The sequence below is a fragment of the Chlamydomonas reinhardtii genome, chromosome 6 (assembly GCF_000002595.2).
Source record: "Chlamydomonas reinhardtii strain CC-503 cw92 mt+ chromosome 6, whole genome shotgun sequence".
NCBI lineage: Eukaryota > Viridiplantae > Chlorophyta > Chlorophyceae > Chlamydomonadales > Chlamydomonadaceae > Chlamydomonas > Chlamydomonas reinhardtii.
The window spans coordinates 5,868,822-5,888,033 of NC_057009.1; the positions used below are offsets into that span (position 1 = coordinate 5,868,822).

At 63.0% G+C, this 19,212-nt stretch overlaps 4 protein-coding genes across 5 annotated transcripts; 2 read left to right on the forward strand and 2 right to left on the reverse strand.

The window, feature by feature from the left end:
* Nucleotides 1-569: 569 nt before the first annotated feature.
* CHLRE_06g288000v5 (uncharacterized protein) lies at nucleotides 570-5,481 on the forward strand. The gene is made up of 5 exons (XM_043063374.1): nucleotides 570-2,642; nucleotides 2,736-3,015; nucleotides 3,266-3,531; nucleotides 3,726-3,782; nucleotides 4,048-5,481. The coding sequence occupies exons 1-5, from the start codon at nucleotides 1,065-1,067 to the stop codon at nucleotides 4,267-4,269; spliced, it is 2,403 nt and encodes an 800-aa protein (XP_042924080.1). The 5' UTR covers nucleotides 570-1,064; the 3' UTR covers nucleotides 4,270-5,481.
* A 1,102-nt stretch (nucleotides 5,482-6,583) lies between these two features.
* Nucleotides 6,584-10,517, reverse strand: CHLRE_06g288050v5 (uncharacterized protein). 2 transcript variants are annotated; one of them, XM_043063375.1, is made up of 8 exons: nucleotides 10,061-10,517; nucleotides 9,568-9,696; nucleotides 9,071-9,139; nucleotides 8,703-8,782; nucleotides 8,330-8,421; nucleotides 8,124-8,185; nucleotides 7,823-7,924; nucleotides 6,584-7,568 (listed from the first exon to the last, which is right to left on the reverse strand). In XM_043063375.1, exons 1-8 carry the CDS (start codon nucleotides 10,198-10,200, stop codon nucleotides 7,358-7,360), a joined length of 885 nt encoding a protein of 294 aa, XP_042924081.1. In that variant the 5' UTR covers nucleotides 10,201-10,517; the 3' UTR covers nucleotides 6,584-7,357. The 2 variants fall into 2 exon arrangements, with proteins under 2 accessions (XP_042924081.1, XP_042924082.1); XM_043063376.1 differs by having other exon boundaries at nucleotides 6,807-7,568.
* A 162-nt stretch (nucleotides 10,518-10,679) lies between these two features.
* On the forward strand, nucleotides 10,680-14,351 carry CHLRE_06g288100v5 (uncharacterized protein). Its single transcript, XM_043063377.1, has 5 exons — nucleotides 10,680-11,641; nucleotides 12,029-12,116; nucleotides 12,260-12,407; nucleotides 12,653-12,756; nucleotides 13,006-14,351. The coding sequence occupies exons 1-5, from the start codon at nucleotides 10,812-10,814 to the stop codon at nucleotides 13,639-13,641; spliced, it is 1,806 nt and encodes a 601-aa protein (XP_042924083.1). The 5' UTR covers nucleotides 10,680-10,811; the 3' UTR covers nucleotides 13,642-14,351.
* A 69-nt stretch (nucleotides 14,352-14,420) lies between these two features.
* Nucleotides 14,421-18,849, reverse strand: CHLRE_06g288150v5 (uncharacterized protein). Its single transcript, XM_043063378.1, has 5 exons — nucleotides 18,325-18,849; nucleotides 18,007-18,129; nucleotides 17,555-17,710; nucleotides 16,827-17,173; nucleotides 14,421-16,550 (listed from the first exon to the last, which is right to left on the reverse strand). Exons 1-5 carry the CDS (start codon nucleotides 18,517-18,519, stop codon nucleotides 15,800-15,802), a joined length of 1,572 nt encoding a protein of 523 aa, XP_042924084.1. The 5' UTR covers nucleotides 18,520-18,849; the 3' UTR covers nucleotides 14,421-15,799.
* Between the last annotated feature and the right edge of the window lie 363 nt (nucleotides 18,850-19,212).

The following is a 19,212-nucleotide window of genomic DNA, read 5'->3' on the forward strand; positions in this document are numbered from 1 at the left end:
ACTGCGGCAGGGGTACACCTGTGGGATATCGGGTATATAAGCTCTAGCGAGACCAACGCAGCTGAGGGGGAGGCGAAGTACGCGTCGTTTCTACATGTCACGTGCCGCTTGGCCAGTTGGGCCGACAGGCGACAGCCGCGGGTTGCACGCTCGTGCACGCAGCGGGAAACCGTCCTGGCCGAAGGAATGTGTGCATGCAAAGACATAAAACTTGTGCACTAAGGAGTAGGCCCCTGAAATATGAGAAGTGCCATGGTGCACACGCCAGATTCGTCGCTTCGAGCAGGGGTTCGAGCAGGAGAACCCCTGGCTTCGAGCGTGACCGGAACGCTGAGCAGGTCACACTTAAGACCCCGCTAAGTTTCTTTCGTATTTGCAGCCCACGTTAGGGTGACACCGGTGGACACGTGGCGGTTGATGGGATGTTTGCCAGGCACTGTCTGAGGCCGCGCTCAGCAGCGACGGAATGCGGAGGCCTTTCTCAAACGCGCTCTCCAGCCACCGCCATGAATAGGGCGCTTTAATCGACTTTCCGCTGTTGCATATGTCGCAGCACCAGCCTTTAAGAGGATTCATGCGGCACACTTTTCGCCGCAATTACTGCCAAGTTTCGAAAGCGCTGTTCTGTGTCCACTGAACCTGCAGCGGTTCAATTACCGTCACAATACAACCCATGCTTTGTTAACTGTCCGATTAGCCCCAACTTAGCTCCAGTGTCACGCGCACAACAGAATTGCCAGCAGTCGGGCGCTCGAAATGCAAGAAGATTGACGGGGTTACACAGAAGCATCGTTCGAACTGTTCTTGTGACTGCGCAGCCACATATAGGCGCTCCGGCAAGTCACCCCGTGGGCGAGCGACCACGGCGCCGACAATCGATGGAGTTTGAGTCATCAACCCTGTCAAGCCAGCAAAATATGGAAGAAATTCTCACCAGCTTGTTTGAAGGCGAGGGTGGGAACAAGGCGACCGGCATTCGAATTGACAATTGCCCTTCTCCCTGCTGGGCGCCACTGCCTATCGAGCGCACGTCGTCGGCACCATCGGTACTAATACCTCGGCAAATGGGCGCCGGTCCCCAAGTACAACCTGGCTGGGGTTTCGGGTTGAGTCATAGCCCCACACGCTTCCACCCCAGCCCTTTCTTCCAGCACCCGCAACAGTCGGGCACGGCCATCGGCGCGGATGGCGCCGAGCACCTGCACAGTCCTCATCAGCCCCAGATCGCTGACGAGCTAGGAATGGTTTCCGGTCCCACGGGGGCCTTGCCGCCGCACATGCTCGCGGCGGCCAGGCAGCAGGCGCGCGCGCAGTCGGGCGGCCCTGTCCGCCAGCACCCGTTCCTGATGCAGCTACCTCACCTCCTTCACACCCCGCGGCACCTGCCGTACCACCCTGCGGCCGCCTACCCGCAGCCATACCCCATGCTGCACAGCCCTCAGCAGCACCGGCAGCAGTACCTGCACCGCGCGCCGCCGCCGCCGCTGCCCGCCGGCTGGGCCCAGCTGCCGCCGCAGACGGCGGCACTGCGGTGGCCGCAGCAGCCGCACCAGCAGATGCACATTCAGCAACAGCAGCACGTGTTGCTGGGTGGCGGTGCTGGCGGCGCATCCGATGACGGCAGCTGGCAGCAGCTGCAGCGCATGTTAAGTGTGGCCAACAAAACACATGTCAGCGACAACGACACGAACGGCAACAGCAACATGGAGGGAGCCTCCGGTACCAACATCTGCTGGGTCGCGGCGGCGGGCAGTGGTGGCGGCGACATGGGCGGCGGCGCTAGCGCCGTCGATTGTGAAGGCGGCGGCCGCGCGTCCCGGGGCTCGATGTGCAGCGGCGGCGACGCGGCTGCCGGTAGCGGCAGCAGCGGTGATTGCAACATGAACGTTGCGGGCACAGCCGCGGCGGCAGTGGCCGCTGCTGCCAATGCCCCGGGGGCGCGTGGCGCCGCTTGCGTCGCCGCCGGCAACAGCACCAGCGGCGAAATGGCTGACTCTGAAGTGGATCTGGGGTCCGGTGTGATGCCACTGCTGCTGTCTCGCTCGCCTGGAAGCCCCAACGCGCCCGCCGCTGCGGCCCAGGGGTGCCGCACCCCTGCTGCGGCCGTGCCCGCGCCCGCTGCCGCAATGTGCATGCAGCAGGTGCAGGTGCAGGTGCAGGTGCAGGTGGAGTCGGCCCAGCAGCAGGGCTACCTCGCTGCCGGTGCGCCTAGCGTAACGGCCCTGGCCGCTGCCGCCGCGGCCCGCACGTACCATCAGCGCCTGCAGCAGGCGCGGCTGGCGCCGCAGCCTCCGCATGGGCAGCTGGTGCCGCAGCAGCCACTTGCTGCGGCTACTGCCGAAGGCGCTAATGCCGTCAGCAGCGGCACCGGTGGCCGGGGCGGCTTCCTTGCAGCTACGGCGGCGGCCGCGATGGGCCGGTTCCCTGCTACGGACGTAGCGTGGACTGATGACATGGCGGTCGCCGCAGCCTCCTTCTTCCCCGAGGCTACCAGGCCGCTCCCGGCGGCGGCTGGCGACGTCAATGCGCTCCTCCTGTCGGACGGCGAAATGGACACGGCAGTGGCGGCGGCTGTGGGCGACGGCGCGGGCGGCGCTGCGGCCGCGGAGCAGCAGGTGCCGCTGATGATGATGACGGTGAAGGTGGGCGGCGGCGGCGGCGGCAGCCGCGGGGTGCTACTGCCGCAGGAGGGCGGTAACGGGCCCATGGGCACTGGCCTGCTGCTGGTTCCGCAGGTGGGCGGCAGCAGCGCTGGCGGCGTGGGCAGCGGCTGCACGGGCGGCGGGCCCCTGCAGCAGCAGGCGGCGATGGAGCTGGCCGAGCCCGATGCGGTGTCTGCGGCTGCGGCCGCTGCTGAGGTCGTGAACGGAGTCACTGGCCGGCCGCAGCCGCAAGGGCCGCAGCAGCCAAGCTCTGGTGGCGGCAGCGGCGGTGGCGGCGGCCGCAGCAGCTCGCACTCGCGCCGTGTGCAGCCCCCGGCCTCATCCGCAGATGACGAAGACTACAAACTGGATTGTGAGTGCTGTACGTGTAGCTGGCTGGGTTTCCACGATCTTGGCATTTTTATTGTGTCCGGGGCACGCTATCATTAGTCATGTGCTACTGCTGGTCAGCTTAGTCATAGATTTGCAAACTTCACCGCACTTCTTACTCAAACGCACCCCCCTTACCTGCTAAGCATCCATCAATCCCTGCGTGTCGCTATCAGACACTAGCTGACTAGCTCCTTTCATTCTCCATGTGCATTCTCCATGTGCATGCGCAGGCTCTGCTGAGTCCTCTGATGAGAATGACGAGGAGGAGGATGACCATGATGACTCAGACGGAAGCGAGTCGGGAGACCGGTCCGCGGCGGCGGGCCTAGGCGGCAAGGGCAAGGCTGCTGGTGCCGCGCCGGGCGCCGGTACGGGCCGCAGCAACGCAGCTGGCGGTGGCAAGAACATGCGTGCGGGCGGCGGCGGCGCGCGCGGCGGCTCCGGAGGCGCCCGCATGCCGCACTGGGCCATGCCCGAGACCGAGGAGGAGCGCAAGGCAAGTGGCTGGCAGCGGCTGCATGCATGCGTGCATGACACCTGCGTTCCTTCCTTGAGCTCTCTCACACTAGCAATGTGCCTGCTGTCTACTGCCGCACATCAAGCGTCACCGCGCGCGGCCCTGCTCAGCCACCACGCTAACTGTCTGCGCTCCCTATTAGTAAATTGCACACACCCGCTTACAAAACCCAGGCCGCCCTGCGCATACGCAACCGCCTGTCCAAGCAGCGGTCACGCGTCCGCCAGAAGGTAAGTGACTGTGGGCATCATGCATCAGCAAGCATAGCGGATGAAGTTGGAACGAACTCATTCCGCAACAGGGGGTTCCATTGAGGTGGTGACCCTACCTGGCGTCCGGGGCGTGTGTACGTGGTGGCGTTGCTGCAGGCCGGCTTTGCTCGCCTGCTAGCTAGTTGGCGATCGACCTGCTGCACATTACTCATCATTTGCTGCTCCAGCCATCCATTGCGTTAGCGCAACACCAACACATCGAATGCGTTCATGCGCCGCGCAGGAACTGATCACCACGCTGCAGGGCCGGGTGGAGGACCAGGAGAACGTCATCCGCCGCCTGCGTGCCAGGCTGGTCCGTCTGGGCACATCGCCCGCAGACCTCAACGCCCTCATCACAGACACAAAATCCGCGGTCGCGGCCGGCGGTGCGAGCGGCGGCGCCGCCGCTGCCGCCAGCGGCGGCCCCGGTGCCGCCGGCTCGCCGCGGTCTAAGCGTCAGTAACGAACTTCGCGCGTGCGGTAGTTGAAAGGGTCAATGGATCGTGCGCGCGCGCGCTGCGCCGCGGCCGCGTGCGGTGGATGCGCCTTGATATTGGAACTGTATCGCAATCATTAAAAGCAGCTTGATGGGCCATGGTGCCATATGCGCGCGCTGATGGCTGCAGTAGCTTGACCACGTACCGTTATCATGCATGCCGCGTGCGCGCGTTGAAAGCCGCGCCACAACTAGGATGCTCCAACCGCATACTGCTTAGGCCTGCTGAATAATCAAGGTGAAGCTCTTTCGCAGGATTTACCGTATGAGAGCGTGCTTTTCGATGGCTTTTGCGTTTCTATGGCAAGGTCTGCGTCTGGCTCTACCTGGCAGGCAGGGCCTGAGAGCATTTATACACATGCGTGCAAACATACGGAACAAAGCGCCGCAGTAGTATGCATGTACAGCGGCGGCGGTAATCAAGATAGCCCCCTCACTATCATAGTAAACAGAGAGATGGCCTGAAGGATAGATCGGTTGAAATGTAGATGTGGCATGGCAGATTGCAATTCCATACATCTAGAAGCATGGGCGTCGGGAGGGCGTGGCCCGGGGGCAGCAGGAACAGGGCGCTTCGGGAGATTGAGTGTGATTGAGTCGGGCGGGGCGTGCGGCCGCATGCATGTTAGCTTGGTGTCCGCCAGTCTGCGTGCTTACTTGCGCGCGGTACGTGCCAACCTGCCGCTGGTTTCCGCGCAGGACAATGCTGAGGATTGTGTCGGGCAGGCGGTTTTATTCTCGTGAGCCGCACACGGCGGCGGGCTGAGCTGAAGACGGGTCTGTATGTTTGTGTAGGAGGTGGGTGTGGTGCGGTGGGTGGGCAATGATGAGTAGTGCGCGATACCACTGGTTGCATGTATGCGGCCGCAGCAGCGGCCAAGCACGCCGACCAAGCCTCGTGTACTTTGCTTGGTGCCACACATGCGGGAAATGATTACTGGAGATGGAGCAACTGCACAAACATGACATTCATGCATGAGTACTGCGTCTTGTTAACCGGATACGCGCCAGATGGCGTGTTTGCTACCCGCGATAGCCGACAATAATGTCGGGGGCAAGCGCAGAAAGAAGGGGTGCGTGTCTGTTAGTTGCTGCTGGTCATTACGTGATCAAACTGCCTACTGAGGCCCAGACACAGGATATGAGAAGAGTGTTCAAGGCAAGCTCGAATGATAGACACACGCAAGTACGTGAGATTGCTGCGTATGTTTGCTTCTAATTGTGTGCCGGTGCCGCCGGTGCATTGCTTTGCATGGCGCTGGTCGGACCAATAAGAGACCTGTTTGGCGTCGGGGAAGCCCCCTATGTGGCACCAAGACCAGGGGGGGGGGGGTAGGAAACAAAGTGCCAGACCCCATGCCCCGAAATCCCCCGGGACCCCCCTTGAGGGGACGACCGACCCCCTGACGGACAAAACCTTGTTGTTCAGGGGTTAAAACCCCTCCATTTAATACCAAAGTGGTGTCAATCGACTCCTCTTGACGAGCACTATCACTCCGTGTCATCAGCGGTCCTGTTCTGAGGCTTCGGTCACCGGGATCCTATCCATGGAAATCCCCTCGACCCAGACCACCCCGCGCTCAACTCTCTGCCGCGTTACGAATGGACAACGTGCATCGGCAGCCTTGTTAGACGTGAACTCGTGCGCATCAGCGCTTCAGAGCCCAGCTGTGTCAGTGCGCATGTGTTGAATGTGGAGACATGTCCCGACATGTCCACGCCCGGACGCGCAACTTAGCCCTCCCACGCTTTGTATGTGCTTATTACGTCATAACGTGCACATATGAGCCTCGTAATGCAGCATTTGGCCTCTAGTTCTGCTTGTGGGGCGCTTCCCGAAATCCGCCAGGATGGGCTCCCGAAACCCGACGGACCCCCAGGGACGAGGACCGACCCCCCAACTTTGGCGGCCCAGAACTTCCTCACCAGACACCCCCTTAAAAAACTAAAAGTACGTGCATAATGCTCTCCTAAAGCTCTGTAATTTTGAGCATGGGGTAAGAATCTGAGCTTTCTACCCCCCCCCTGCCAAGACCCCCCGCACGGCATGGCCCGTAGTCCCGTACGGCAATGGGGCAAACTTCGTACAAGGGTTCTGACACGCTGGCAAGATTGGGCAAGTCTCCCGTAGGGTTAGATTCACGGTCGGATGTGTGGCCCAACCAGTTTTGTGGGAATGTGGGTTCGGAGTGAGTACAATTTTGGACGGTGCCCACAACGCGGGTGAGACCGGGTTGATGGTGGTGGTTGTGATGGTTGTGATGTATGGCTTTGGTGAGTCGTGATGGTTGCATTACATTTTTGCACGATAGGTTGAGAATAAGCACAGGCACACAGGGGCGGATGCATGGGGGGACTGCATGGGCTGCATGCAGTGGGGGTGTACGGCAGCCGTGCCATCACCCACATGCGTGGCTCCGCCCCAGACGCCCGAACCCGGGCACGCAGTCCCAGGCCCCCGGACCGCCACATCAGACCGCCAGTAGGCACTCCGTGCGCGCCTAGTGTTATTTATTTTACAGCTGTGGGTCTTTCTGTGACCCGAGCCCGAAACACTGTAACACAGGAACGTGTCTTGGGGCCACATACAAGTAACGACTCATGAGCCATTATTACTTAGCTCGGAACGGAAGACCTTGCTGCAATGCAACACGGCTCCCGCAAAAAGTTCAGTTCAAGCCATAAAGAAATCAGTGCCGTTCAGCAGCCTGCCAGCATGGGGTGCTGTCCGTACCCAAGCTCCCACCTACCCACATCAGCACTCACCGCCACCAGGTATTACCGATTGCGGCGCACTGCATACTTTGCCGCACACTGCCGAGCCTTCCCCTGTTGTGCTTTCCTAACACCAGCAAGCACCACGCACGCACAGTGCCCACGCATGCAGTAAGGCTCAGACTCACAGGGTCATATAGATGACGACGGCCCCACCTGGCCTCACCCCATGTCGCAAGCAATCCACAACCATCCCTGCCACAGGCTCTGCTGGCTTCGCTGCACGGACCTGCAGTTACTGCTGATCGACATCCCGCGAAGCGTGCAGCACTAGCGCGGCTTACAAGAACAGGCTCTTGGCCTTGCCCTTGAGAGCATGTTTCCCGGGTGGCGGCGGCGACATCAGCTTTTTCACCGTGTCCGTCACCGCCTTGGCAGCGCCTGATTTACTCGCCGCCGCCGCTGCCGCCGCCACCATCTGCGCCGTAGCCTTCCCTGACCCGGCCGCCGCCCCCGCCCCCTGAGCCGCATGCGCCACCTCCGCGTCGACGCTGCGAGCAAGGGACGTTTTGTACAAACCAGTTTAGTGTCAGGAAAGGAAGCCTTGCGTTTGGCATCAAGAACATGATGCGGTATCCGTGGTAACACAAGCGCGCGTGTTCCCAGGCTGCGACCGCAGGGCGCTGCCGCCAACATGCCTCCCTGAGCCTGGGCTCTTCTAGGCTCATCCCCACGCCTCCCGTGCCATCGCGAGCAGCCTTGCACTGTGCGCACACACACGCGCTGCCTGAGCCCATGCACGCACCTGACGTCCAGGAAGAGTTCGGCAATGTAAAAGTAGATTATGAGGCCGGTGGCGTCCACTATGGTCGTCATGAGCGGCACACTGGTCACGGCCGGGTCAAACCTGCAGCAGCAGCGGCAGCGGCAGCCGGCCGGCCGGCAAGCATGTGACAGCCAGCAACAGGCGGCGGCAGGAACTGTAGTGGTGGTAGCGACCTGACCGCTGTGTTTCTGAGGCACTCGCTCCCGAACCAGATGGCCACTCAGCCAGGGGCAGCCACGGCACCCACTCCCCGCCGCCGCGCCACGCCTGCGGCACTCACTTGAACCTGTCTGCCAGCATTGTGAGCAGCGCCCCCACTCCGTTGGCCCACATGGAGATGATCTGCACGTGCGGTGCAGGCAGGCAGGTAAGCAGGCAGGCAGGCAGGCTGGTAAGCAGGCGTGACGCCGCCTCCGCCCTGTAGGCATTACGATCCCTTCCGGCCCGCTCACCCACCCTCACCCACCCACTCACCCACCCACTCACCGGCAGCGCCAAGCCCACCGTGAGCCCCACGCCCGCCCCCAGGTGCGGCCACAGCAGCGACACCAGCAGGATGAGCGCACCCAGCAGCCCGCCTGCAGAGCGAGTCGTTCACACCAGATTCCTAGTGAGGAGCGCGAGACGCCAAGACACAGCCTGTGATGGGTCGACTGGCCAAGGGTGCGGTGAGACTGATGCGGTCAGGGCGATGCGGGCGGCGGAGAGGCGGGCAGGCGCCGGACATGTCCGGACCGTGGGGCCTGCCCGGACCACCGCCCGCCCTTCCACGTATCCCGGTTGAACACTGACCAGGGCTACGCTGCATTGCACTGCGCTGCGCCGCTGCCGCACCCCCCCCCCCGCTCCTGGCTCGTACCCATGAGGGCTCCCGCCACGCTCTCCTTGATGACGGTCCTCAGCAGGTCGCGCTGCCCGATCTGCCGCAGCGCCAGAGCCCTGAGGAGGAGGCACAGCGGGCCCACGCCACGGGGTGTGAGGAGAGCTGTCACATGGCTCACGTGGCTATCAATATGACACGATCGTGTACACACGCGGACTTTTGGGACGTATTGCCCCGTGCTGATGACTGTGCAACTGATGTCGTGAAGTTCTGCCGCGTGCTGCAGCCGTGGCCTGTCGCCTGCCACCATACTCCCGGAGCCAGAGCACCCTGCCGCCTCCAGCAGCCCCCAGCTCAGTCCCGCCTCGGCCGCCCCGACCGCCCCACCGCCGCGGCCGCCTCACCGAATGAGCGTGGACACGGTCTGGCTGCCCGTGTTGCCGCCGTGGCCCATGATGAGGGGCACGAAGAAGCTGCGGGGGCAGGGGAAGCAGTCAGGGAGGTTGTAGAGGGGTCACGCGCAGGCGCCCAGCCCACAGCCCACAGGCCCAGTCAAGACTCTTATCACACCTAGCGGCTGCCAGGGTCCGTGAGCGGCGGACTGGCCAGCGACAGGGCTTGCGCGCGCAACCTCCTGCCTCCTGCCCGAATGTGCACATGCCCACAGTCCGTGCCTAACAGACGTGTCCTCCATCCCCATCCTGCGCGGAGGACCCACGTGCCTCCCTAGTCCCTACCCACCCTGTCACGCGTGATCACGCCCGCTTCCAAGTCGGCCAGCGCCCTCCTCCCCTTGCCGCCCTCCTCCACCTGCCGCCCGTGATCACGCCCTGCCGCATCCCCGCTTCCAAGTCGGCCAGCGCCCTCCGCCTGCCGTCCTCGTCACCCTACCGCCCCCCACCTGAGCTGCACGTGGTGCTCCAACAGGTCCTCAAAGCGCTCCACAATGAGAGCCGACAGCAGCAGCCCCAGGCAGAAGGTTATGAGCCAGCCGCACCGCTCCCTGGTGATGCTAAGCACGTTCTCGCGGCTGCGAGTAGAGTGGCAGGTGTCCAGAAGGCAGCGGGCAGGCGCGGGATCAAAGGCCGCATCAGCACGCGGTGTCTTCGGGTACGGTACTAGCTGGTTGTGGACGAAACCATGTACCGCAGCACACGGCAATGCAAGGTATTAACGCCAAGGCATGCAGGTGCGTGATGTGTGGCGAACCCCGCCACCCCCACAGCCGTCGCCCCCAGCCCCCGCTGTCCCCGAGGCAAACACAGAGCCCATCGACTACTTGTTCATCGCTACCCCTGCATCCAATCCTTCTCGCTGTGCAGGTCCAACACGCTTCCCGGTGACAGCAAGCAGCGTTCGGCACAACCCATCCCCAGACGTTGACGCATCCTCGCCTGTAGTCGTCCTCGGAGGCCGACTTCGAGGCGCTCCCGCTGGGCCGCACATCAAGCGAGTGCACCAGCCGATCTTTCTCGTCATCTCGCAACGGACTGCCCTTCAGCTCCTTATCAACACGAAACGCGGTCAGGACCATCTCGCAGGAGCTGGCAGAACTGGAACTCTAGGTCTATGAGCTATGCTACGTAGCTACGGTAACCTTAGCGCTAGGAGGCATGCATCCTCCGGTAGAAAGGCAACGTCTTGCACACTTGCTTCAGCAACAGTTGCAGTGTCGTTGCGCTTGATTGGCGGCGTCTACCTGGTAGCAGTAGTACTGTAGGTGGATAGATTACCACATCAGTGGGATAAACACTAGGTAAGCAGCGAAAGGAGGGTACTCGCAAAAGTCTTGTCACACTGAGAAGGCTTCCAACAGCGTGGTTTCCCAGCAGCTATGATAAAGCAAGGTACATCAAGTGCCAAGTGAATAGAGCCACGGCGAAATCGCAGCGCCTACTCGTAGATGGGGAGGAGCGACAAGCCCTGGATTTAGCGCGCAAACTTTCAAGCCGATCCTCAGCAGCCAGTGTGCCGTCTAAGCTCTATATATCCAACACCGCTTATGTTTAATCTGGAATTTCACAGAGTGCGCCAGCCAGGAGACGAGCCTCTGCTCACCGCATCGACTTTGCGCGCCTTCTGCTATCCCTGAATGTTCAGGGCCACAGTTGGTGTCATCCTTCCCACAAATAGCCACACGTAAGCATGGCAACATTGCCCGGCGCGGCAGCCGCTGCGCCGGGCGCGAATGCTGAAGTGGGCGTGCCTGAACCAAGCTTGGAGCCGCAGGATGCACTCCAGCAACGCATCGCCCTGGCAGAGGGACTTCTTGCTCTTAATGAGGCGGATGCAATGCAAGCCTGGCAGCAGCTGCCGCGTGAGGCGCTGCTGGAGCAGGTCGCCAAGTACCGGGGTGCTGTGCGCGACATGGCGTCGGCGCTTCGCTCCTCCACTCTCCCGGGCGGGGTCAGTGAGGGCGGCCTGCCCCACGCCGACGAGCTGCTGGTGCTCGGCCGCGACGTCGCCCACCACGCCGCCCTCGCCGTCTCCGCCGCGGCTGCGGCCGCAGCTGCCGGCGGCAGCGCCGGCGCCGCAGGCGCCGGCCCCGCCGCAGCCGACGACGACGCGGCAGCGGCGGCCGCAGCCGACCCCGACGCTGCCGCTGCGGGCGGCGAGTTCTCGCACCTGGGAGAGGAGGGCGTGGATTACACCTTCGGCAACGTGGACGAGCTGGATCCATCCGAGTGGCAGGTGCCGCCGCACTGCGTGCCCATCCACGCCAACGTGACCACCTTTGACTGGCCCTCGCTCTACAGCCACGCCCAGTTCGACGTCATCATGATGGACCCGCCGTGGCAGCTTGCTACAGCCAACCCCACGCGCGGCGTGGCGCTGGGCTACAGCCAGCTGAACGACGACCACATCAGCCGGCTGCCGGTGCCGCAGCTGCAGCGGCAGGGCGGCTACTTGTTCGTGTGGGTCATCAACGCCAAGTACAAGTGGACCCTGGACCTGTTCGACAGATGGGGATACAGGTGGGCACATGGGGGAGTAAGCGGATGGTGCAGGAGGGAGAAGAGAGGGGGAGGGGAATACGACAGATGGGGATACAGGTGGGCACATGGGGGAGTAAGCGGATGGTGCAGGAGGGAGAAGAGAGGGGGAGGGGAATAGGAGAAGGAAGGGGAGAAGGGAGGGGAAGGGGAGGGGAAAGGAGGGAGGGAGCGGAAGCGACACTCCGTGGGGCGCGGCCGAGCAACACCGCGGTTGGAGGGAGTGCTGACGGGATGGATGCGCGAGGGGTGGGATCAAGGCGGGGAGGCGGCAGGCGCCAGACAGGCTTGCATGCGCAATCGCGCGCTCACCACCGCTCCCGCCACCACCTGCGCGCTAATTGGCCAATACGCTGTATGTGCCGCCAGGCTGGTGGACGAGGTGGTGTGGGTCAAGATGACGGTCAACCGGCGACTGGCCAAGAGCCACGGCTACTACCTGCAGCACGCCAAGGAGGTGAGGCGGGGGCGGGGAAGGGGGAAAGGAAGGGCGAGATACTCGTGTACATACCCAATTGGGGCAGTGACTACGGTATATGGCCAAACCGGAACCTGGCCCGATAAGTACCCTGCCCGCACTCGCGACTGCTTCCCACCCAGGTGTGCCTGGTAGCCAAGCGCGGCAACCCGCCTGTGCCCCCCGGGTGCGAGGGCGGCGTGGGCAGTGACATCATCTTCAGCGAGCGCCGCGGCCAGAGCCAGAAGCCCGAGGAGATCTACCACCTCATCGAGCAGCTGGTGCCAAACGGTGAGGGCGCTGGCCCTGGGGGCGGGGGGGGGGGACAGCGGCTTACGAAAGGACTTGGCTTGGCTTGGCCGGAACTTCAGCAGTGGTGGCTGAGGGTGCGGTGCTAGCAACCAGGATAAGGCTAGAACCGAACCAAGCTTTCGTACTGGACGTGCAAAGCAGGCTCCTCTTCTTGCCACCGCCAACCTGCTACGCCACGCCACGCCTGCTAACCCCACACCGTGTGGTTGCTGTCGTAACCCCAGGCCGCTACCTGGAGATATTCGCGCGCAAGAACAACCTGCGCAACTACTGGGTGTCCATCGGCAACGAGGTCACAGGCACCGGGCTGCCTGACGAGGACATGCAGGTGCGCATGCGGCGGCGGCGGCGGGGCGGCAGAGCGGGGGGCCTGGAGGGCGGCTGGAGGGCGGCGAAAGGGGCTCAACCAGGGGGCGCGGGGCTGGCTTGCAGGGGGCTACGAAGGAGTGGGCAGCGGGTGGTGGTTGAGGTAGCGCCCCGAAGCGCACAGTGGAGCACCATGCAGGCGCAATGCCTGCCACATGACCTGCCGCCCCTGCTGACTCCTGGGACCACTCATCACCGCGTGGCCCCACAGGCGCTGCGTGATCTTCACCACATCCCCGGCGCCGTGTACGGCAAGAACGGTGGCGGCGGCGGCGGGCCCAGCAACGGCGGCGCAGCGCCGCCCGCCAGCCGCGGCCCCAGCGGTGGTGGTGCTGCCCCGCCGGCGGCGGCAAGAGCGGCAGCGGCCAAACCCCCGCTGCCGCTGGGACCGACTGCTGCAGCTGCAGCTGCGGCGTCTGCAGCCGCCTCGACGTTGGCCGAGGCAGCGGCGGCGGCGGCAGCAGCTGGTGCGGATGGTGAAGTCCAACAGCAGGACGTGGACCTGCCTATGCCCCAGGCGGAGGACGCTGGGGATGCTTTGCCGACACCTCTGGCAGCGCCACCGCCGGCCGAGGTGGCGGCAGCTGCGCAGCGGCAGGGCGCTGGCGGAGCCGGAGCGGGGCCAGGGGCGGGGGAGCCGGAAGACGTGTCAATAGGCTTGGGGAGCCTGCCGAGCTTGGGCATGTTGGAGTCGGCATTGCGCAGCGGCGGTGTTGGAGTCTGTGGCGGCGGTGGAGGGGCGCTAGAGACGTGCGCGCGGGGCGGCGGCGGCGGTGGCGGTGGCGGGCGGCCAAGTGTTGGGCCGGGGCTGAGCGGCCTGAGCGCGGGGCCGCTGCGCTTCGATTGAAGCATTTTGGGGCTGGGAGTGCTACGCGGGTGGCGATTTGGGGTTCGAAGCTTAGCGGTTTGGTGTATTCATGGTGCAGCGGGTGGCCTATTGGGGCTTGGGTGGGCCTGAGGTTCCCGGATGTGTATGTTGGGCAAGCCTGGGGCTGGTTGGCCTATTAGCAGGATGGGGGCAGCTTCATGCGGGCGCGGGTGTGAGGTACCGGTAGATTGCTGGTGTGGTCTACAGTCTACAGACACAATCTTCTCCTCTTGGGCGGCCTAGGGTCGCGTTAACGTGGAGGAGAGAAAGAGCCGCGGATGCACGCTTGCATGAGGAACAGCGCCGTTTCGGAGAGCTGAGCAAGGGGGTCTCAAGAGTCTCTGGGCACAACACGTGGCACTTGAGGTTGGTGCCAGTATTGAGTCTGGTGCCGACAGACAGTTCCTCGGTTTCCAGTATCGCTCCGGGGTTCAGCCATTGGGGGCGGGAGTGGGACATGGAGTGGGGCTCTTCGCACCACGGGGGCAGCCCTGCCTCGCCCAGCATGCCTTCTGCCTATACAGTCCTTGCGCCTTCGGTTGCAGGCCTTCAGCGCCAGTCCTTGCGCTTGCGTTTGCAGTCCTGTTTCGTTGTCTGAACAGCCAAACGCGCATGCGATACGGTATCTCCATGACTCCATCACTCCATCAGGCCACCACTGTAAATTGTTCCATCGTCCAAAGGGCGGCCACTTCATCGCCGCCGTTTCCCGCGCGACCCACAAATCTCTTCCATCCTCCTCCTCCACACCCAGTCACCGCAACAGCGCCTTACAGCGCTATCCAAGCCTCCCTCAGCATCCCCACCGTGCAGCACTGCAGCTGCAGATCCCGTCTGTGTTTCCCGGACACGATATCACACCAACACATTCTCACTGAAGCCGCCACGCCCTCCATCGCATCGCTTCGGCACTGCCGTTCCAGCGCCCCACCTTGTGTCCAAGCTATTTTTGTATGCACCCAATTCAAGCCGCGAGGAGGGCTAGCAAAAGTGGCGGGTCCCGGTAAGTTCTCTCGGTCAATCTACACTATCATTTGCAACGCATGACCAAAAAAAATGCCATCACGGCCAAGGATGCACGGCCCCGTCTGCGGAGGGCGTGTGATTCACGCACCACCCGCCACGCCGGCAAGGACGGTTGGGCCCAGCTACCCGTTCAGCTCAGCTCCGCCACGCAAAGGTCCCATAGCCGCCACCACTCCACCTGCCGCCCGCAATTTGCGCGGCGCGGTATGTTACACACCTCCTGCTCCAAACTTTTTACGCGTACTCCCCTTTTGCGGTGGGTGGTGTCGTAAGTATCGACATCAAGCAAACCAGCTCACCCTCACGCTTCGCGACATGCATGTCAGTCTTACTGTACATACTCTTCAGGCGTCTAATCTCTCCCACGTGTCTAAGTGTCAACGCCACACCCAGCTCGCACACAACGACATGCAGTGGAGTGACAAAGAAGCACAGAAAGGCCACGCAGGCTTGAAGCCCAGGCGCATGCGCACCTATCGTAACCAAGGTTGCAAGGGTCCGTGCAGCAACCCAGCTCATGCGCCGGCCCAATGCCCAAGCAGAATACTGTACAGTTACCCCGCCGTTCCAGTCATCAAGCCAAGACATGATGCAGCTGCAGACTTTCAGTACAAATGACCTCCCCGCGCACAAGATCTCTTCCTCTCGCTCTGTCTACAAGCACATGCGCAAGGGAGCGGCTATGCGCCGCGCGATCACCTCTCCCGCGCGCAACCGCCTGACGCTCGGAGTAAGGAATGGGCAGAATGCGCCCGATCCTCTTTCCGTGCCGCACTCAGCCGTGCGCACCATGCAGTGCCCACATCCCCAAAGTTAGGGATTGGAGCTATGCTCAACCACTTTTTCTAGCCGGTGAATGCAGAGACCTTGGCCGCCTCGACCAAGAACAGTGTCAGCAATTTGCATTGAGAAAACAAGAATATGCGCAAGTGGGGCTCCCAAGGCGAACCTGGCTTGTACGGCTTGCAATTGCATACTTGTCGGTCCATGCCCACCCCCGCTGCGCCTGAGAGGTGCGCATATGGGTGATACAAACCAGCACGCCGCCACACACGCACGCGCACACAGGCGCGCAGCAACTCATCAGATGCGGCGCCGCCACAGCAGCAGCCTACTGCGCAATCACCAGCGCGGCGGCGGCCTTGGCGGCCGCCTCCACCTCCCCATCCTCCTTCTCCGCGGCCCGCGCCACCTCCTCATCCTCCTCCTCCTCCTCCGCGGCGCCGGCGCCGACCGCCGCCTCCACCGGCAGCGGCCACACGCCCACGAACTCCTCGGTGCGGTAGTTGAGGTAGTCACCGATGAAGAGCTCCTTGTCATCCAGGAACAGCTGGCGCGTGATGCCGGAGATGAGCTTGTGGATGGCGTACTTCATGCCGCTCAGCGCCGAGGCGCTCAGGCCCAGGCTCGCAAGCGCCGAGTAGTTGTAGGCGAATATGCCGGACAGGTGCGGCGCGTGCTCGTCCGCCTTCTTGGGCTGGTACTCAAAGCAGGGGCCCAGGTAGGGGTGCACGTCGATGAGCGGGTTGCGCTCGGCGGGGTTGGAGGGCGTGTAGCGGTCGGCCCAGACCGCGATCTGGTCAGCCACCTCGCGCAGCTCCGGGCGCAGCTTGGTGTCGGTGAGCAGGCCGGTGGACACGATGAGGAAGTCGAAGAGCTCAGAGCCGTGCGGCGTGGTGACGCGCACGCGATCGCCCTCCAGCGCCAGGCCGGTCCAGGGCGCGCCGGTGTGAAGGCGGAAGTTGGGGAAGCGCGCGGCGCGGTTGAAGGTGCAGTTGGTGGGCGGCTGGTTGAATTGCATGAAGAAGTTGATGCCGGCGTACTTGGTGGCGTCATCCAGGTCGGAGAAGTGCTTCAGGAAGCTGAGGAGCGGTTGTAGGTGGGGAGGTAGGGGGAGGGGGAAGAAAGGGGAAAGGGAGCGAGGGGAGGGAGGGAAAGGAAGGAGGGGGAAGGGGGAAAGGTAGGGAGAGGGCGTTGTCAGTGTTTGGTCAGCGCGAGCGTGGTACACGGCGGGCTGGGATCTGGGCCGGACCTGCAATCCATCCACGGCACGCCATCCGTACTCCACCTCCCCTCCTGCCCTGTCCACCCCCGAGCCCCACGCCCCCAGACCCCAGCGCTACCACCGTAGCCCTCACCCCGAAAACTCCATGTAGCGGATGGGGTTGATGCGCGGCAGCTCCGGCCGCCGCACGAACACGTGCACCTCGCCCACGCCGCGCTCCAGCCCGTACTGCGCGTTGTCAAACGCCGAGGCGCCGCCGCCCAGGATGGCGACCTTCTTGCCCTTGAGCGCCTCAAAGTCGATGAACTCGGAGGTGTGCGCGAACTTGTCACGCGGCACCGAGTTCTTGATGAAGCTCGGGATGTGCCACTCGCCGCCGCCCTGGATGCCGGTGGCGAGCACCACCTTGCGCGCGTAGATCTTGGCTCCGGCGCAGGTGGGTGTGTCGACCACCACCTCGTACAGACAGCCGCGAGGGCCCTGTGGATCGGGGGTGGGAGAGAGAGAAGCAGGTGGTAAGTGGGCAGGTGGGGTTGGAGGGAAAAGGGGTGGAGGGAGGGGTGGCGGTGGGGCTGAGGAGGGCCCAAGGTGCGGTGGCGCAAGGGGGGGGGGTGAGGTGGACAGGAAGAGGTCTGAAAGACACGCATGCTGCGCCGCCTGCGCGACCTATGCACGCGAATGCTGCCCCTGGCAGGTCCCTGAGCATGCCCCGATGGGCCAAAACTCTTCCGCTCATCACCATTGGGCTCGGGTGTACCATCCCCTCTTCCCGCGTCATCCCTTTCCTATCCCCGATTCCCCATCCAATCTCCTACACCCCCTCCTATCCCCCTGCTTCAGCTCCTCACGCACGGTACGCACCTCGGGCAGTGGGCGGATGACCTCAACCTTGGTGGAGTTCTGCACGGGAATGCCCAGCACGCGCCGGTACCACACCAGGTAGTCCATCCACTCGCCGCGCGGGATCTTGTCCAGCGCCTCCCAGGCCTCCTTGCCGTACTTGGCCTCGTAGTAAGACTGCGTGGTGTAAACGTGTGTAAGGGAGGGGGCAAGGGTGTGAGGGGGTATGGATGGAAGGGGTACGGTATGGAAGGGGGCACGCACAATGCGAAGGGGGCATGGGTGTGAGGCGGCAGGCGGGGGCCGCTGTGGACGGTAGACGGGCAGGCGGGGCCGCTCTATGCAGGCAATATCCCCAGGTAGCGTTAAGCGCACACCTATGTCACAGGATACTGTACCAACGGCTGTGGGATGCATCGGCAAAGGTGCGGGGTTGAAGGTGCCGCCCGCCGATGGCCGCGTGCAGGACCAACCTGGAAGACGAGTTGCGGGACGCCGAGGTCTGGGCCCGTGAGCGCCTTGTTGGTGCGCAGGGTGACCATACGCGCATATGTCACCCACGGACCCTCCTTGCCGCTCTCGTTCTCATCCAATACCTGCGGCGATGGCAGCGGCGATGGGCACAATCAGCCACAACGGTCAGCCCTTGAAACCAGTGCGTCTACGAACTATATAACTGCGCTTACAAGCACTGCTTTGGCACTGACCAATGTCGTGAACAGTTGAGAGGATTAATGGACCGATTCGAATGACCAAGGGCTCCATAGCTTGTTATGCTGCATCTTGCTCACCAGAATGTTTTCGACATGCTCGCGCATCAGACCGAACGCCGCCGTGAGACCGCATTGTCCGCCCCCGATGATAACGACCTCATAGACGTGCTCGCCGTTCGGGCCGCCAATCCCACGCGTCCAGGGGCGATCGGGATATGCGAGTTTCTTCAGCGCATCAGCAAGCTCCGACTCGAGCTTGGCGAGGCCGGCCATGATTGAACTTGGGATGTTGTTATGATAAGGCTCCGTGTGCACCCGACTCGAGAATAGCGTCGGCCCTGCGTCTGTGTGTAGGCTATGGCATGTGCGCTCGCGTCGCGTTTGTCGTTTATCACATGGCCAGAAAAGGGCACAGGCCGTACGGTCTCCCGGTACCGGTACCGGCCACATGGCAGTATGGCTCGCTCAGCTCATCCATGTCACTTTCCAGCCAGGCGACTGTGGCGCGATCTTCATTAACCATATCGGTATGTGCACTGTAGGCCTGTGTCGGAGGACGCGACTACACTACAAAGGTGCGGCGGGCCAAGTCCTGCAAGGCTCTTCGCAATTCTTCAATATGCAATCGGGCGATTTGAGGCACAAACGCCCTCGTGCCCATGTTCATACCCCTTCATCGCTGTTGAGGTGAAATCTGACGTACGTGTGCGCCTGATCATAAGAGGGACTTCACTTGCAAGTCGCCGCACGGAATCGAGCCATTCGGCCAACTCGGGTGCGGCGTCGTGGCGCTCCTCTCCCGTTTCCCTGAAGACGGCAGGGTCGATTTGCACTCGTGCGGGATGGCGGGGCGGGCATGAGCACTGCAAGTTCGTGCCAGAGTGCTGCTTCCCCGGTGCATCACAGCATGGGTGCGCACAGCGCGCACCGGAGTGACGACCGGAGGGTGCCCAACAGAGCCGAGCG